Source organism: Dendrobates tinctorius, unplaced genomic scaffold, assembly GCF_039654945.1.
Source record: "Dendrobates tinctorius isolate UK_male_01 unplaced genomic scaffold, ASM3965494v1 ptg000250l, whole genome shotgun sequence".
In the NCBI taxonomy this organism is placed as follows: domain Eukaryota; kingdom Metazoa; phylum Chordata; class Amphibia; order Anura; family Dendrobatidae; genus Dendrobates; species Dendrobates tinctorius.
Window position 1 is genome coordinate 61,668,518 of NW_027361917.1, and position 17,164 is coordinate 61,685,681.

A 17,164-nucleotide genomic window follows, 5' to 3' on the forward strand; every position below is an offset into this window, starting at 1 on the left:
AAAAAATTGTACAGCTCCGTTACGGTTTCAACCCTCTGTGTTTACTGTGCAGTAAAAAAATTAAATCCGTGTTTGATTGAGGTCTTCATAAAAATTTCATAAACACAGACCATGGTCACTACGCTCTGCTCCCTACCCTATAGACGTCAACTGAATATAATTGCATGAAGTTCTCGCTTTCCCAACACAAGAGGATATAGTCTGTTCCTACTAAAAGGAGAAAGTACACAAGGGCTGACACAGTTTTTTCCTCATTAGGTCTCTAAGCAGTGCAGAGCAACTCTTGGCTTACCTTGCAAAGTCACATTCTGCGTATAAACCTGCCCTAAAACCTGGACATGTCCATTACTTTCCCGGCACACACTTGCAGTTTCTGGACAGCCACTAGGCCCTTGGTTTATCCTTTGGCAAATGTTAATATAATAACTGTATACAACAATAAAAGACATAATTATAGTTAGATGATACTGTGCAATCCTTTGTACTACAGACAGATTCTGCGTACAAGTATAACATAAGAACTTACTTTTCACCATTATGAATAACACTCCAGTGTCCCGTCATCGAGGACAGCATTCTAAGGTCATACATCTGGTGATTAAAAATAAACTTGCAGTCTAATTTTTTGGGAAGACAAGCTAGCTGCGTTTTCCATTCAAAGGTAACTGAACATCCATTAGTCTCGCTCAATATGGTAGGAGATCCCTTTCCAGAACTTTCATCACATTTAAAGAAGATAGTGGAATTCCTATTTTCGGATGCTTAAAAGTAAGAGAAAAAAAAATAAAATAAAGTGAATAACGCTATCCAATGTTTTCCAAGTAGTCAAGGTTCCAAATTATAATAAATCTATTAATAACAAGAAATAGAATAAATCAGTTTCATGCACCCCTTAGGGCCTGGCACTAAGCACATGAGCCAGCTTTATCTGAAGTCTTCTTCGAAACAAGAGTCAAAAGTACATAAAATCAATATCTTATTAAACCTACTTGGATAACATTTCCCCCAGCTTCCAGGTTTCTCAGGATTGGCAACTGTTCCGCACCACAAACTCTGTCTGTCATCTGTAGTGCATGTGTTATAGGTTTTACCTTTATAGGTGAATGGTAGGATGCATACATCACCATTTTCAGTCACTATTGCAAAAAAAGAAAACAAAATCGCTTGTAACAACACAAAAAGACCAATAGTTGAGACACTGAAAAATTACAACCAGTTAAGAGATCTTCTATTTTACTGGAAAAATGGACTCAAAATAACATGTACAGTAACCTTCCAAGTATGTAACCCCAAAATGCCATTACCTAAAGAATATCTAGCCTATTAAAGCAGGACTTTAGGATAGTACAAATGGCATTTTTGACTAAAAGGAAACTGGTCAAAAAATGTGTGTGCCCCAAACCTCGGGCAGCACGAAACATGAACAGGCTACCGCTTTACAAACAGCTATTTTTACTGTCACCTTTCAGAGTTGTCTTGGCTATTCCCCATAGCTTGGAATGATTGACAGGTCCTACCTGTAATCTATTCCAAGATGTGAAAAACACAACCTAGATGATTTGTCTTAATTATACAGCTCAGCATAAGTCATGCTGTAACACATTCCGCTTTCAGTGCTCTGGTTCACCTACTCGGCTATCTATTAAGATATAGAGGCAACAGGGCATTTGACCAAACACAAAGCTTGGAGCAGTAAGAGCCAAGATTAGGACAATTGCTAAGGGAGAAGCAGAAGCTAGGGGCTGGTGAGTTTGAAAGATGTATAACATCAGCTTGTTAGGAGATGAGAGGAAAGAAATAAGCAGATAACTGCTATATAGAAATCGATGGGCAGGAGAAAGATGAAAAGGCCATTAAAGTGCACCTGTCACCTGTTACGGCCGCTGTAAGATGCGGCCACCGACCTGAAAGATGAGAAAAATACGTTTTATTATACTCACCCAGGGGGGGCGGTCCGGTCCGATGGGTGTTGGAGGTCCGGGTCTGGCGCCTCCAATCTTATTGCGTACTTCTCTGCCCTGTTGAGGACAGAGCACAGAACTGCAGTGCGCAAGTGCCGGGAAAGGTCAGAGAGGCCCGGCTCCTGCGCATTGCAGTACCTTGCTCAGTCCTCAACAGGGCAGAGAAGTATGCATGCGTAGAAGTGCGATGCCGGGAGCAATGAAGCAAGCAGGAGGACGGCACCGCAAGAAGATGGGAGGCGCCAGACCTGGACCTGCGACATCCATCAGACTGGACAGCATCGGACCGCCCTCCCAGATGAGTATAATAAAACATATTTTTCTTATCTTGCAGGTCGGACCGGGAGCTTATCTACAGCATTATAGAATACTGTAGATAAGCCCTGAAAGGCAGCGGCTGCATCTCATAGCGGCCAAAACTGCTGACAGGTGAACTTTAAGTGTTAAAGAAGTTGTCCACTACTTGGATAACTTTTTCTCATTTCCCTTGCTCGGCCCCCATAAAATAGTAAAGCTTATATCCCCCCCCCCCCCCCCCGTGCTGGCACCATTTCCGCAGTGTTTGCACTAGGACTCTCGTGCTGTTGTTGTGACAATTAAGAACTGGCGTCAATGTCACCGCCTCTTGTCGAATTGAGCATGAAGAGGAAGTCCACGATCAGCTGCAGCTTACACTTTCCTCTTCATGTTTGATATGTCCGAAGGCAGGGACGGTGACGCCAGCGCTGATTGAGCATCACGTGTCACAACAACCACACGGGAAGCCCTGAGAGAGCTAGTGCTGACACCGCTGGAATGGCACTGGCACGGGATGTACCTTATTGTCCTAGTAGTGGACAGCCCCTTTAAGTTCTGTCTGAAAAATTTGACTACTGCACACTCTTTGCTAAGTTCTAGCAGGCACTATTATAAAAGCTCCATGCAAAAAAGATGTACACTATAAAAAAAATAAATAAAAGCTCTCATTGCACGAGAATGACAACAGAACACTTTCACCCTTAATTAATTTTATTATTTCTTCTTTTATCGCCAACCTCACACAAAAAAGGGCATACCAATACCCTCCTCGCACTGATTTCTCCTTTTTCACTTACTCACGATCTCTAGTCTCCTTCCGCTCTTGCTCACTTATTTTTCTTAATTGTTCCCCTCAGAAAAAACACTAGTTCGTTGGACCTCCTCTCACTCCGACTAATTTCCTTTTCACCTACCTATTCTTTACCACTTTTCAAAGCACCATTTTTTACACAAAATTGTCCATCGCTCAATTTTTCCCACCTTTCACCACCTATAGCTTTTTTTTTTTTTTTTTTGGTCTGTTTCCCAACAGTGTTCAGCTAACAGAAAGCAAGTCAATTGCAAACTTGCATATTTTCATAACAATTAATCAAAGCAATTGAATAACTTGAGAATATCCCTTTAAGGTAGGCAATAGTCTTAATGAAGAAAAAGGATAAAAATGGAGCTGAACATAAATGAGACACAATAGGTAAAGTACAGTATATTGTTCAGGTATGTAGTCTTCTAATTCAGAATGATATTTGGGTTCCCATCTATTCTGGAACCAGTTATTGTGTAAACTCCAGCAAGTACAGGAATGCAAAATTCTAACTATCCACCATGTCACCTCAGGAACAATAAAAACACAAAACTGAAAAATACTAGAAATTAAATGTCATAATAAAATTACGCAAGGACTGACTATGATGTTTTCTTACCTGGTGGACAAGGGTCTCCCCCGGCATACCGAAGTACTACCATATTCCCTTGATGATCATACTTCATTTCAAAGGCATTTGCATTTCCAAAAGAGACATAGTTCTCAGACTGAAGACACACAGCACCACTACATTTGCCTGTCGGCACATTTTGTGCTGCAGAGCACACGCCAATATAATAAGTGTTTAGACCAGTTGCCTGAAATAAAAAAATTCTTATTCATATCAAACTGCACAATTGTAGAGACAGATAAATAGGCATTTTATCACAACTGTCCATCAAGTCTCCTACACTGGGATACAGCTTAATCAGTAAAAGACTATTCTCTTACCATCCATTTTTCCCCTTTTCAGACGAAATGTAAAGTGGCTGTATTGGTTGAATGATGCCAAGCCCTAAAAGAAAAGGTCAGAAAGCCCGCAAGTGGCATACCGCTGCAGCCAATCAGCACAATAAATAACCATTCAAGAATCTGAGGAACCTTTTGTAAAGAACAGTCATAAGTGTAGATAGAAAGCCATTGGATGGTTGCAGTGCCCCTATAGGACTATACCAAATAAGGCTATTACAGGCATTCAGCAAAAAGCCAATTTTCTAATCTGAGCCATTGGGAGACACAGAACCTTGGGATGTTCTTAAGTAGACCCTAAAATTAGGACAGCAAAAGGAGAAGGCAAGAAAATATAAGTGTATCAGCATCTGCAGGAGTCTGCAACCTAGATAAGTGTCAGCAATCACAGAGCTCATGCACCGGCTCCTTGCTTCATACTATAAAGCAAATATCATCCTTTATTACTTTTCCTTATCCTTCACCTTCTCTGCCTTTTCAGTATTCCTAACTAACCATCTTGTGGCTCTACCAGAATATTCCTTTTTTTCTTTTTTTTCCCCTCTCCTTAATTTCTACAATGGTGTTCTAGTTTCCCTTCCATCTTGTATTTCATTTTTTATTTAGCTGATTTCACCACTCATTCATCATTTTACACTAGCTGAGTTTTCCTATACTCGCCTTTTACTATATCTCTCACTGCACCTACACTTATTATTCATGACTAGTGACTGAGCGAACATGCTCAGATAAGGTGTTATAAGAGCATGCTTGTGTTCTAACAGAGTGTCTGAGACTTGCGTGATGGAGGTAATAGCCACCAAAAAAGAAACTAAGTGAGCAGACACATTAAGCTACTGCAAAGAGGTTTGAAAAGAGGTCAATGCAGTACCTCATGGATCAGATTAAGACCCATGAAGCTGTGGGTTATTAGTTAGGAGGGAGTACAAGAACCACTCCTTCCATTTTTGTATGAGGGATTTAATAGTTTTCCCTGAGATGTTTAGAGTTTGGGTAACTTTATTTTGTCTGGTGTGCTCCTTGGTTTTCATGATGCTGTTTGATCCTTAACGTTCTCAACGAAACCTTTGAAGTCTTCACAGAATAGCTGTACTTATACGGAGAATAAATTGCACACGGATGGACTCCATTTAATGATTATGTGACTTCTGGAGGCAATTGGTCACTCAGGATTTTATTTAGGGGTATCAGGGGTATCATACTGATACAGGGGGCCGAATACAAACGCACATCAACATTTTGAGATTTATATTTTTAATATAATAAGAAAACTATCACTTTCCTTTACACTTCAAAAAAAATTCTACTTTGTGTTGGTACATCACATAAAATCCATTTACATTTGCTGGTGCAATGTGACAAAAATGTGGTAAAGTTCAAGGGGGTATGAATACTTATTCAAGGCACTGTATATGTCCCTCAGTGGAGCTCAAATGCATGCAAGTCTAGGCCATCCTGAAGATAAGCAATTAACTGTCAGAGGGAAATATGAACAGGTTGGAGGTGTCCTTCCTCGCACAAACAAAAATGTTTTTCAAAGGTTTAGGGTAAATGCAGGAACATAATTGTTTTCTTGTCTTAATGCTGGTTTGGATGATCAATTCCAAAAACCACCATGGTTACTTACCGGTAGCCGGTTTTTCCGGAACCCATGACAGCACCACCTGAGAGAGGGATCCGCCCCGCCAGGAAAGGAACCAACCGAGACATAAGGGGCGGCACCTCTCCCCCGCTCCAGTTGGGTTACAGAGCATTGAGAGGACTTCCCGGTTAGTTACATGTTTAATCCAACACCACAACACTCAAAAAACACCCTACTAATTGTGCAAACCCATATGGTGAAAAGGGGGGGAATATACGGGTGCTGTCATGGGTTCCGTAAAAACCGGCTACCGGTAAGTAACCATGGTGGTTTTCCCTTCACCCATGACAGCACCACCTGAGAGATTTTTGGAGATTCGAAACACCTTAGGGAGGGACCACCGCTTGCAGTACCCTTCTACCAAAGGTCAAGTCAGCAGAGGAGGATAGATTTAATCTATAGTGCTTAAAGAAGGTTGAAGGTGAGGCCCAGGTAGCGGCCTTACAAATCTGTTCGATCGATACCTCTGCTTTTTCGGCCCAGGAGGTCGCCACGGCTCTGGTGGAATGAGCCTTGATGCCGTCAGGAATCGGGATACCACTAGCTGTGTAGGCTACACTAATGGCCTCCCTAATCCATCTAGCAATAGTCCCTTTTGAAACCCCATAGCCTTTCCTGGCACCCTGAAAAGCTACGAATAGGGACTGGGACCTCCTCCACTGGCTAGTCATAGATATGTATTCTACAAGAGCTCTCTTAACATCTAGATTATGGAACTTTTCCTCCCCCAGATTTTTTGGGTTCTCGCAGAAAGATGGAAGGACAATTTCCTGACCCCGATGGAAATCTGATGCTACTTTGGGCAAATAAGCGGGGTCTGTTCTTAACACTATCCTATCCTGAAAGGCTTGCGTATAAGGTGGATTTACTGAGAGAGCCTGTAAATCGCTTATCCTGCGGACTGACGTGAGGGCCACTAACAGGATTGTTTTTAGGGTCAGAAACTTTAGGGGTAGCTGATGTAATGGCTCATACGGATCTTTTGTAAGGGCCTCTAGCACTAGGTTTAAATCCCAGGGGGCTATACGGGGTATTAGGATAGGCCTAGCTCTATGGCAGGATTTAATAAATCTGGCTACCCATCTATTTGATGCCAATTTGCAGTTGTAGAGCGCCCCTAGTGCAGACACCTGAACTTTAAGTGTGTTCACTGCTAACCCCATCTGCAACCCCGATTGTAAGAACTCCAGGATGGCATTAATCGGGGGATCTTCCCCTAACGGCCTACCTAAGAACTGCAGGAACTTATTCCATGTTCTGCCGTAGATGTTAGTCGTCACTGGTTTCCTACTGTTTAGCAGGGTGGCCACCAACCCGGGGGAGAACCCTCTATCCGTTAAAAGCGACCTTTCAAATTCCACGCCGTCAGATGGAATCCTTTGACCTGAGCGTGGAATATTGGACATTGAGCTAGTAGGTCCGGGATTTCTGGTAGAACCCATGGATCGGAGAGGGACATCCTTCGTAGTAGCGCAAACCAGGGCCTTTTTGGCCAAAATGGAGCTATTAGAATCACCCTGGCCTGATCGTTTCTGATTTTCCTGACAACTGTTGGGATCAGAGCCACTGGGGGGGGAACGCATAAGCTAGTCTGAAGTTCCACTGGATGTGCAACGAATCCACTGCCCATGGATTTTCTCTTGGGTTTAGAGAGCAGAACCTTTCTGTTTGCCTGTTGTGTTTGTTGGCAAAGAGGTCTATCACCGGTTTCCCCCAAAGCTGAGTTATTTTCTGAAAAATGGACCGGTTTAGCGCCCATTCCCCCTGCTTCAGGGTATTGCGACTCAAGAAGTCTGCCTCTATGTTTTCTGCCCCTTTTATATGTAGGGCTGTCAAGGAGTGTAGGTGTTCTTCTGCTCTGCTCAGAATGTCTGTTGCCGCTTCCATTAAGGAGTGTGATCTTGTCCCTCCTTGGTGGTTGATGTATGCCACTACTACCTTGTTGTCTGACATGATGCGTACGTTTCGACCCTGGAGTAGCGGAATGAAGTGACTTAGGGCCTTGCTCACTGCCCACAGTTCTCTCAGGTTGGAGGATGCTTCCCTTTCTTGACGCGTCCAGGAACCCTGACCTATGATGCCCCTTAGATGTGCCCCCCACCCCGAGGAGCTTGCATCTGTTATTATATCTGACGCCTGTCTGTCCCACGGTATTCCCAAGGTCAGATTTTTCTTGTCCAGCCACCAATTGAGAGAGTCTCTGGTTTTTAAGGAAAGCTCCAGCTTTCCTTCTAAACACCCTCTTAGCGATCTTTGTGCTGTTAGTATCTCCCACTGGAGTTGCCGGGTGTGAAACTGAGCCCACCTGACCGCCGGAATACAGGATGTTAGGGTACCTAGCAGGGACATTGCTCTTCTTAAGGTCATACGTGGTTGGTTTTGGCCCGTGAAGGTCAGATTCTGCACCTTTTCTATTTTGGACTCTGGGAGCAGACACTGTTGCTTTTTTGAGTCTAGTACGAATCCTAGGAAGGTCTGTTGTTTTAGGGGTTGCAATTTTGATTTTTTGAAATTGACTATCCACCCTAATTCCTGCAAGGTGTTGATCACCCGGGTCAACTGCTCTGTACAGTGGTCCTCTGAGCTGCCTACTATGAGAAAATCGTCCAGGTATGGTAATATGACCGTGTCGTGAATCCGGAGAAAGGCAGTCACTTCCGCTATGACTTTGGTGAAAACTCTCGGGGCTATAGATATGCCAAACGGAAGAGCCCTGAACTGAAAGTGCCTTAGCGTGCCTTGAATATAAAGTGCTACCCTCAAGTATTTCTGGAAATCTGGGTGGATAGGGATGTGATAATACGCATCCTTTAAATCGACCACGGCCATGAAGCAATCTTGGTGTAGCAGCTTCACCGCCGTAGTTACTGATTCCATCTTGAAGGTCGAGTTCCTTATCCATAGATTGAGCCGTTTGAAATTTATGATTGTCCTGAAGGTTTGATCGGGTTTTTTTTATCAGAAAAAGGGGTGAATAAAACCCCTTCCCTTCCTGTAGGCGTGGTACCTCGGAGAGTACCCACTTGTCTATCAGGCTCAGGATCTCTGTTTCTAAGGCCACCTGCTCTTCGGTCACCTTCCTGATGGGTGTGATGACGACTACGGATTTTGGCTGACGGATGAAGGGAATTTTCAGGCCTTCTGTTAGGATGGTTAGGATCCAGGCGTTGGAGGAGATCTTCTCCCAGGTTTGGAAAAAGAGTGCCAATCTCCCCCCTACTGGAACACTGGCGTCACTGTGGCGACTTTCTTGAGGTGGAGGTGCCTCCACCAAACATAAATCCCGATTCTTTTTTTCTTTTATCCTCCCATCTTCTCCTGTCAGCGGGAGGGCGCCCCCTATTGAATCTTCCCCTCCGAAAGGGCTGTCTCCTCTGATCCATAGGAAATCTGGGGAAGCCTTTTTTCTTATCGCCTGCTTTCTCCAGTATATCGTCCAAGTTCTTGCCGAACAAGAATCGACCGTCGCAGGGGAGAGAACATAATTTGGCCTTGGACTGAAGGTCACCCGGACAGCCCTTAAGCCATAACGCGCGTCTAGCAGCATTTGATAGTGACGCTGCCCTGGCTGTCATCCGCATAGAATCCGCCGAGGTATCGGCCAAAAAAGCTGCTGCCCCGTGCAAGAGATACATCTCCGATAAGATTTTCTCTCTTGGGACCCTTGAAGCCAGCTTTTCTTCTAACTGCTGCAGCCAGATCATGAGGGAGCGTGCCGTACAAGTACCCGCTATTGCCGGCTTTAATCCTCCTGCTGTCGCTTCCCATGCGTGCCTTAAATATGAGTCCGCCTTTTTGTCTAGTGGGTCTCTAAGAACCCCTGCGTCTTCCAGGGGCAGGGCCGACCTTTTGGAGGATCTGGACACCGCTGCATCTATTTTGGGGATTTTGTCCCATATCTCTGCATCCTTATGCTCGAAGGGATATCGTCTTTTGGAAGTGGATGGAAGGGCCCCCGATTTCTCGGGCTTTTTCCACTCTCTCAATAAGTGTCTGGATCTTCTCGTTTACCGGAAAGGTCCGTTTTTTCCTCTCCTGAAGCCCCCCAAACATAACATCCTCTAGGGTTTTAGCCGCCTTTTCTTCCTGTAGGCCATTGTAGCTCTGATGGCCTTTAGGAGGGCGTCTGTGTCTTCTACAGGGAAACATGGTTTACCCCCCATGTCGCTGTCTGAGGAGTCTGAGGAGGATGATTTTTCCGCCTGAGATGACATTGACGCGGAATCCGAGGGGGAACTAGGGGGATCCTTCCTGTTTTTTTTCCCTTTTTTCAATAGGGACTTAATCGAGCCTTCCATTTCTGACCTTAGGGCAGATATCAGATTGGCTGCGAAACTAGGCGCTTCCTCCGCCATAGTCCGCTGAATGCACGTAGCGCAGAGATCTTTTTGCCAATCTCTTGCTAGGGGAGATTTACACATAGCACAATCCCTATTGTTCTTCTTGCTTCCCGCTTTCCTAGGCCTTTCCTACAGGGTGAAGCATACAACAGAATCCCTATTAACATAAATGCTAACATTCACGAAGATCACTCACCACCCGAAATCAAGGGTACCGGACTCGGAGGCTGCGTCGGGGCACGTGACCTGCGTTCTTTGGATCTTGCTGAATCCCCCGACCTGCGGCTGGGGCGACTGCTGCTGCTGGAATGGCTTCCATGCTTTCTGCCAGAGGGCTGAGAGGGAGGCAGGGACGCTGACCGTTCCTGCTCTGACTCCATGTTGCACCGCCGTCTGCTGCCGCCTTCCTCTTTAAATACCGCGCCTCCGCTCCGGTGAGCGTCTCTCCCCTCCCCCCTGCGACCGCCGGCCGCAGCTTCAGAAAGCCGGCCGGCGTCGCACCCGGCGCCATTACACCGTCGCCCTTCTCTGACGTCAGCCGGCGCACCCAGCATGCAATGCGCCGCTGACGTCAGCGGCCGGAAGAAGCCAGCGTCTCTCCCCTGCCATGGGGATCGAGATGCGGCGTGCGCGAGGGGAGGGCGGCATGGTGGGGGCTTCCCGGGGATCCCACCGACGCCCGCACGAACCCAGAACCCCGGAGGGCCCGGGGACTGCGCATCCAGCACCCGACGGCCGGTGCTGCAGGTGAGACACCTGTTCTTCCTGCGCCGGGACGGGGCTGGGTCCATTTTCTGCCCATGACAGGCACCGCCGACCGTGGGGTTCCTTCCAGGACAGGAACCCAACTGGAGCGGGGGAGAGGTGCCGCCCCTTATGTCTCGGTAGGTTCCTGTCCTGGCGGGGCGGATCCCTCTCTCAGGTGGTGCTGTCATGGGTGAAGGGAAAAGATTGCTGTAGAATCTCCAGAGTAATACTGGACAATTGATTGAATTAATCCACCGTTAAAGGTTAGCTCAATTGTGGTTTTTGCTAAAAATCAAACATTTGATTTTAGCTCAGTTCCCTCTGCTCCCTGCCGTTTCTTCTCATTGTTGGAGAGGACATTGCAGGATGAAGAGGAGAGCTACTGAGCATTGTGAGTGGAGCAGCACAAAACCTGAGAGGGAGCTGTGCAGGGAGACGCAGGTGAAATTGTTTAGGACTTTAAGTCTGCCGGAGATGTAGACGGCTTTCTAGGTTGCACAGACATTGTGTGCATTAACCCCACTAACAGCCAAAGCTAAGCTCGGAAAGCTGTTCCAAGTGTCCGGAAAGCAGCAAATACCACCATGGTTACTTACCGGTAGCCGGTTTTTCCGGAACCCATGACAGCACCACATGAGAGAGGGATCCGCCCCGCCAGGACAGGAACCTACTGAGACATAAGGGGCGGCACCTCTCCCCCGCTTCAGTTGGGTTACAGAGCATTGAGAGGACTTCCCGGTTAGTTACATGTTTATCCAACACCACAACACTCAAAACACCCTACTAATTGTGCACACCATACAGTGAAAAAAGGGGGGGAATGTACGGGTGCTGTCATGGGTTCCGGAAAAACCGGCTACCGGTAAGTAACCATGGTGGTTTTCCCTTCACCCATGACAGCACCACATGAGAGATTTTTGGAGACTTCGAAACACCTTAGGGAGGGACCACCGCTTGCAGCACCCTTCTACCAAAGGTTAAGTCAGCAGAGGAGGATAGATTTAATCTATAGTGCTTAAAGAAGGTTGAAGGTGAGGCCCAGGTAGCGGCCTTACAAATTTGTTCGATTGATACCTCTGCCTTTTCAGCCCAGGAGGTCGCCACGGCTCTGGTGGAATGAGCTTTGATGCCGTCAGGAATCGGGATACCACTAGCTGAATAGGCTACACTAATGGCTTCCCTGATCCATCTAGCAATAGTCCCTTTTGAAACCCCATAGCCTTTCCTGGCACCCTGAAAAGCTACGAATAGGGACTGTGACCTCCTCCACTGGCTAGTGGCAGATATATATTCTACAAGAGCTCTTTTAACATCCAGACTATGGAATTTTTCCTCCCCCAGATTTTTTGGATTTTCGCAAAAGGATGGAAGAACAATTTCCTGACCCCGATGGAAATCTGACACTACCTTGGGCAGATAACTGGGGTCTGTTCTTAACACTACCCTATCCTGAAAGACTTGCGTATAAGGAGGATTTACTGAGAGAGCCTGTAAGTCGCTTATCCTGCGGGCTGATGTGAGGGCTACTAACAGGATCGTTTTTAGGGTCAAAAACTTTAGGGGTAGCTGATGTAATGGCTCATACGGTTCTTTTGTAAGGGCTTCTAACACCAGGTTTAAATCCCAGGGGGCTATTCTAGGTATTGGAATAGGTCTAGCTCTATGGCAGGATTTAATAAATCTGGCTATCCACCTATCTGATGCCAGTTTGCAATTGTAGAGCGCCCCTAGTGCCGACACCTGAACCTTAAGTGTGTTTACTGCTAACCCCATCTGCAACCCAGATTGTAAGAACTCTAGGATGTCACTAATCGGAGGTTCTTTCCCTAACGGCTTACCCAAGAACTGTAGGAACTTATCCCATGTTCTGCCGTAGATGTTAGTAGTCACCGGTTTCCTGCTTTTTTGCAGAGTGGCCACCAGCCCAGGGGAGAACCCCCTATCTATTAAAAGCGACCTTTCAAATTCCACGCCGTCAGATGGAATCCTTTGACCTGAGCGTGTAATATTGGACCCTGAGCTAGTAGGTCCGGGATTTCTGGCAGAACCCAAGGATCGGAGAGGGACATCTTCCGTAGCAGAGCGAACCAGGGCCTTTTTGGCCAAAATGGAGCTATTAGAATCACCCTGGCTTGATCGTTTCTGATTTTTCTTACCACAGTCGGGATCAGAGCTACTGGGGGGAACGCGTAAGCCAGTCTGAAGTTCCACTGGATGTGCAATGAGTCCACTGCCCATGGGTTTTCCCTTGGGTTTAGAGAGCAGAACCTTTCTGTTTGCCTGTTGTGCTTGTTTGCAAAGAGGTCTATCACCGGTTCCCCCCAAAGCTGAATTAACTTTTGAAAAATGGATCGGTTTAGTGCCCATTCTCCTTGCCTCAGGGTATTGCGACTCAGGAAATCTGCCTCTATGTTTTCTGCCCCTTTTATGTGTAGGGCTGTCACGGAGTGTAGGTGATCCTCTGCCCTGCTCAGAATGTTTGTTGCTGCTTCCATTAAGGAGTGTGATCTTGTCCCTCCTTGGTGGTTGATGTATGCCACTGCTACCTTGTTGTCTGACATGATGCGTACATCTTGACCCTGGAGTAGCGGAATGAAGTGGTTTAGGGCCTTGCCCACTGCACACAGTTCTCTCAGGTTGGAGGATGCCTTCCTTTCTTGAGGTGTCCAGGAACCCTGACCTATGAGGCCCCTTAGGTGTGCCCCCCACCCCGAGGAGCTTGCATCTGTTAAAATTATATCTGTCGCCTGTCTGTCCCATGGTATTCCTAAGGTCAGATTTGTCTCGTTCAACCACCAGTTGAGAGAGTCTCTGGTTTTTAAGGAAAGCTCCAGCTTTCCTTCCAAACGCCCTCTTAGCGATCTTTGTGCTCTTAGTATCTCCCACTGGAGTTGCCGGGTGTGAAACTGAGCCCACCTGACCGCCGGAATACAGGATGTTAGGGTACCTAGCAGGGACATTGCTTTTCTTAATGTCATACATGGTTGGTTTCGGCCTGCCAAGGCCAGATTTTGCACCTTCTCTATCTTGGACTCTGGGAGCAGACACTCTTGCCTTTCTGAGTCCAGTATAAATCCTAGGAAGGTCTGTTTCTTTAGGGGTTGTAATTTTGATTTTTTGAAATTGACTATCCACCCTAACTCTTGCAAGGTGTTGATCACCTGAGTCAGCTGTGCTGTACAGTGGTCCTCTGAACTGCCCACTATAAGAAAATCGTCCAGGTATGGTATTATGACCGTATCGTGAATCCGGAGAAAGGCTGTCACTTCCGCTATGACCTTGGTGAAGACCCTCGGGGCTATGGATATGCCAAACGGAAGAGCCCTGAACTGAAAGTGCCTTAGTGTGCCCTGAATATAAAGCGCTACCCTCAGGTATTTCTGGTAATCTGGATGGATAGGGATGTGGTAATACGCATCCTTTAAATCGACTACGGCCATGAAGCAATCTTGATGTAGCAGCTTCACTGCCGTAGTTACTGATTCCATCTTGAAGGTCGGGTTCTTTATCCATAGATTGAGGCGTCTGAGATTTATGATTGTCCTGAACGACTGATCCGGTTTTTTTATTAGGAAAAGGGGTGAATAAAACCCCTTTCCTTCCTGTAAGCGTGGCACCTCGGACAGTACCCGCTTGTCTATCAGGCTCAGGATTTCTGTTTCTAAGGCCAGTTGTTCTTCGGTCATCTTCCTGATAGGTGTGATGACGACCACGGATTTTGGCTGACGAATAAAGGGGATTTTCAGGCCTTCTTTTAGGATGCTCAGAATCCAGGTGTTGGAGGAGATCTTTTCCCAGGCCTGGAAAAAGAGTGCCAATCTCGCTCCTACTGGAATACTGGCGTCACTGTGGTGACTTTTTGGAGGTGGAGGTGCCTCCACCAAACATAAACCCTGATTCTTTCTTCTTTTTATCCTCCCATCTTCTCCTGTCAGCGGGAGGACGTCCTCTATTGAATCTTCCCCTCCGAAAGGGCTGTCTCCTCTGATCCATAGGGAATCTGGGGAAGCCTTTTTTCTTATCGCCTGCTTTCTCCAGAATATCGTCCAAGTTTTTGCCGAACAGGAATCGGCCATCGCAGGGGAGAGAGCACAATTTGGTCTTGGACTGAAGGTCACCCGGACAGCCTTTAAGCCATAACGCTCGTCTAGCAGCATTTGATAGTGACGCTGCTCTGGCTGTTAATCGCATAGAGTCCGCCGAGGTATCTGCCAGAAAAGCCGCTGCCCCGTGCAAGAGATACATGTCTGATAAGATCTTCTCTCTTGGGACCCTTGACGCCAGCTTCTCTTCTAACTGCTGCAGCCAGATCATGAGGGAGCGTGCCGTGCAGGTGCCCGCTATCGCCGGCTTAAGACCTCCTGCTGTTGCTTCCCATGCGTGCCTCAAATATGAGTCCGCTTTTTTGTCTAGCGGGTCTCTAAGAACCCCTGCGTCTTCCAAGGGCAGGGCCGACCTTTTGGAAGACCTGGACACCGCTGCATCTATTTTTGGGACTTTGTCCCATATTTCCGTATCCTTGTATTCAAAGGGGTATCGCCTCTTAGAAGCAGATGGAAGGGCCCCCGATTTTTCAGGCTTTTTCCACTCCTTCTCAATAAGCGCCTGGATTTTCGCGTTTACTGGGAAGGTTCGTTTTTTCCTCTCCTGAAGCCCCCCAAACATGACGTCCTCTAGGGTTTTGGCCGCCCTTTCTTCCTGTAGGCCCATTGTGGTTCTAATGGCCTTTAGGAGGGCATCTGTATCTTCTACAGGGAAACATGGCTTACCCCCTGTGTCACTGTCTGAGGAGTCTGAGGAGGATGATTTTTCCGCCTGAGATGATACTGATGCGGAATCTGAGGGGGAACTAGGGAAATCCTTCCTGCTTTTTTTCCCTTTTTTCAATAAGGACTTAATTGAGCCTTCCATTTCTGACCTGAGGGCAGATATTAGATTGGCTGCGAAACTAGGTGCTTCCTCCGCCATAGTTCGCTGAATGCACGAAGCACAGAGATCTTTTTGCCAGTCTCTTGCTAGGGGAGATTTACATATAGCACAATCCCTATTGTTCTTCTTGCTTCCTGCTTTTCTGGGCCTTTCCTACAGGGTGAAGCATACAATAGAAAAAACCCCCTATTAACATACTGCTGACATTCACGAAGATCACTCACCACCCGTAATCAAGGGTACCGGATTTGGAGGCTGCGTCGGAGCACCTGACCCGCACTCTTTGGACCTTGAGGAGTGCCCCGACCTGCGGCTGGGGCGACTGCTGCTTGAATGGCTTCCATGCTTTCTGCCAGAGGGCTGTGAGGGAGGCAGGGACGCTGAACGTTCCTGCTCGGACTCCATCTTGCACCGCCGATCTACCGCTGTCTTCCCCTTTAAATCTGCATGCCTCCGCCTGGTGAGCGTCTTCCTCCCCTCCCCCCTGCGACCGCCGGCCCAGCGCTTCAGAAAGCCGGCCGGCGTCGCACCCGGCGCCATTACACCGTCGCCTTCTGCTGACGTCAGCCGGCGCACCCAGCATTCCAAGCGCCGCTGACGTCAGCGGCCGGAAGACGCCAGCGTCTCTCCCCTGCCACGGGGATCGAGATGCGGCGTGCGCGAGGGGAGGGCGGCGCGGTGGGGGCTTCCCGGAGCCACCGGGATCCCATCCACGCCCGCACGAACCCGGAGCCCCAGGGACCCCGGGGACTGCGCTTCCAGGACCCGACGGCCGGCGCTACAGGTAAGCTACCTGTTCTTCCCGCGCCGGGACGGGCCTGGGTTTTCTTTCTCTTCGCCCATGACAGGCACCGCCACAGTGGGATTCCTTCCAGGACAGGAACCCAACTGAAGCGGGGGAGAGGTGCCGCCCCTTATGTCTCAGTAGGTTCCTGTCCTGGCGGGGCGGATCCCTCTCTCATGTGGTGCTGTCATGGGTGAAGGGAAAATAAAGATTTATGGTACAGCCAGACTCTGCAAGGGGAAAAAAGAATCTGGAGTGGTTGATTTTATGCCACTAAAGTGGATCAGCACGTGCAGTGTGTAAAGGCACTTCTAGTTGTCCGCTCTGAACAACTCTGACCACAAGATCAACAAAATATGGGATAACTGCCATCCCCTCCCTTGCTTTTTTAGAGAAAACAAAATATTTAAAAAAAAAACTGTTAAGAGGTCTGACTGGGAACTTACTAACCCCTTTTCTGAATCAGGCTAGATGGTGTGAAAAACAGATGGTTGCTCAAAACATGGAGTTCATAAGAGTAATGTTCACTAAGTAGACTGCGGTCTTAGAAGACATTTCTATTTCGTAGCCCATGAAACCCACTAGGCAAAAATCTGTAATATTTAACATAAGACAAGTCTCTCTGAAGAGAAACAGGGAGCCTACCCCCTCTGATATGGTAGGGTAGCAAAACATCAGAGTTCGTCCAGGCTG

General features: G+C 47.3%; 1 protein-coding gene across 1 annotated transcript in view; it reads right to left on the minus strand.

Moving 5' to 3' along the window:
* Window positions 1-17,164, minus strand: part of IGF2R (insulin like growth factor 2 receptor) — a 298,648-nt gene that overhangs the window by 45,344 nt on the left and 236,140 nt on the right. Inside the window, exons 38-41 of the mRNA XM_073557714.1 lie at window positions 3,680-3,878; window positions 990-1,136; window positions 527-761; window positions 293-426 (exon numbers count right to left, since the gene is read on the minus strand). Of these exons, the coding sequence (XP_073413815.1) occupies window positions 293-426; window positions 527-761; window positions 990-1,136; window positions 3,680-3,878 (715 nt within the window). The remainder of the gene's footprint in view (window positions 1-292; window positions 427-526; window positions 762-989; window positions 1,137-3,679; window positions 3,879-17,164) is intronic.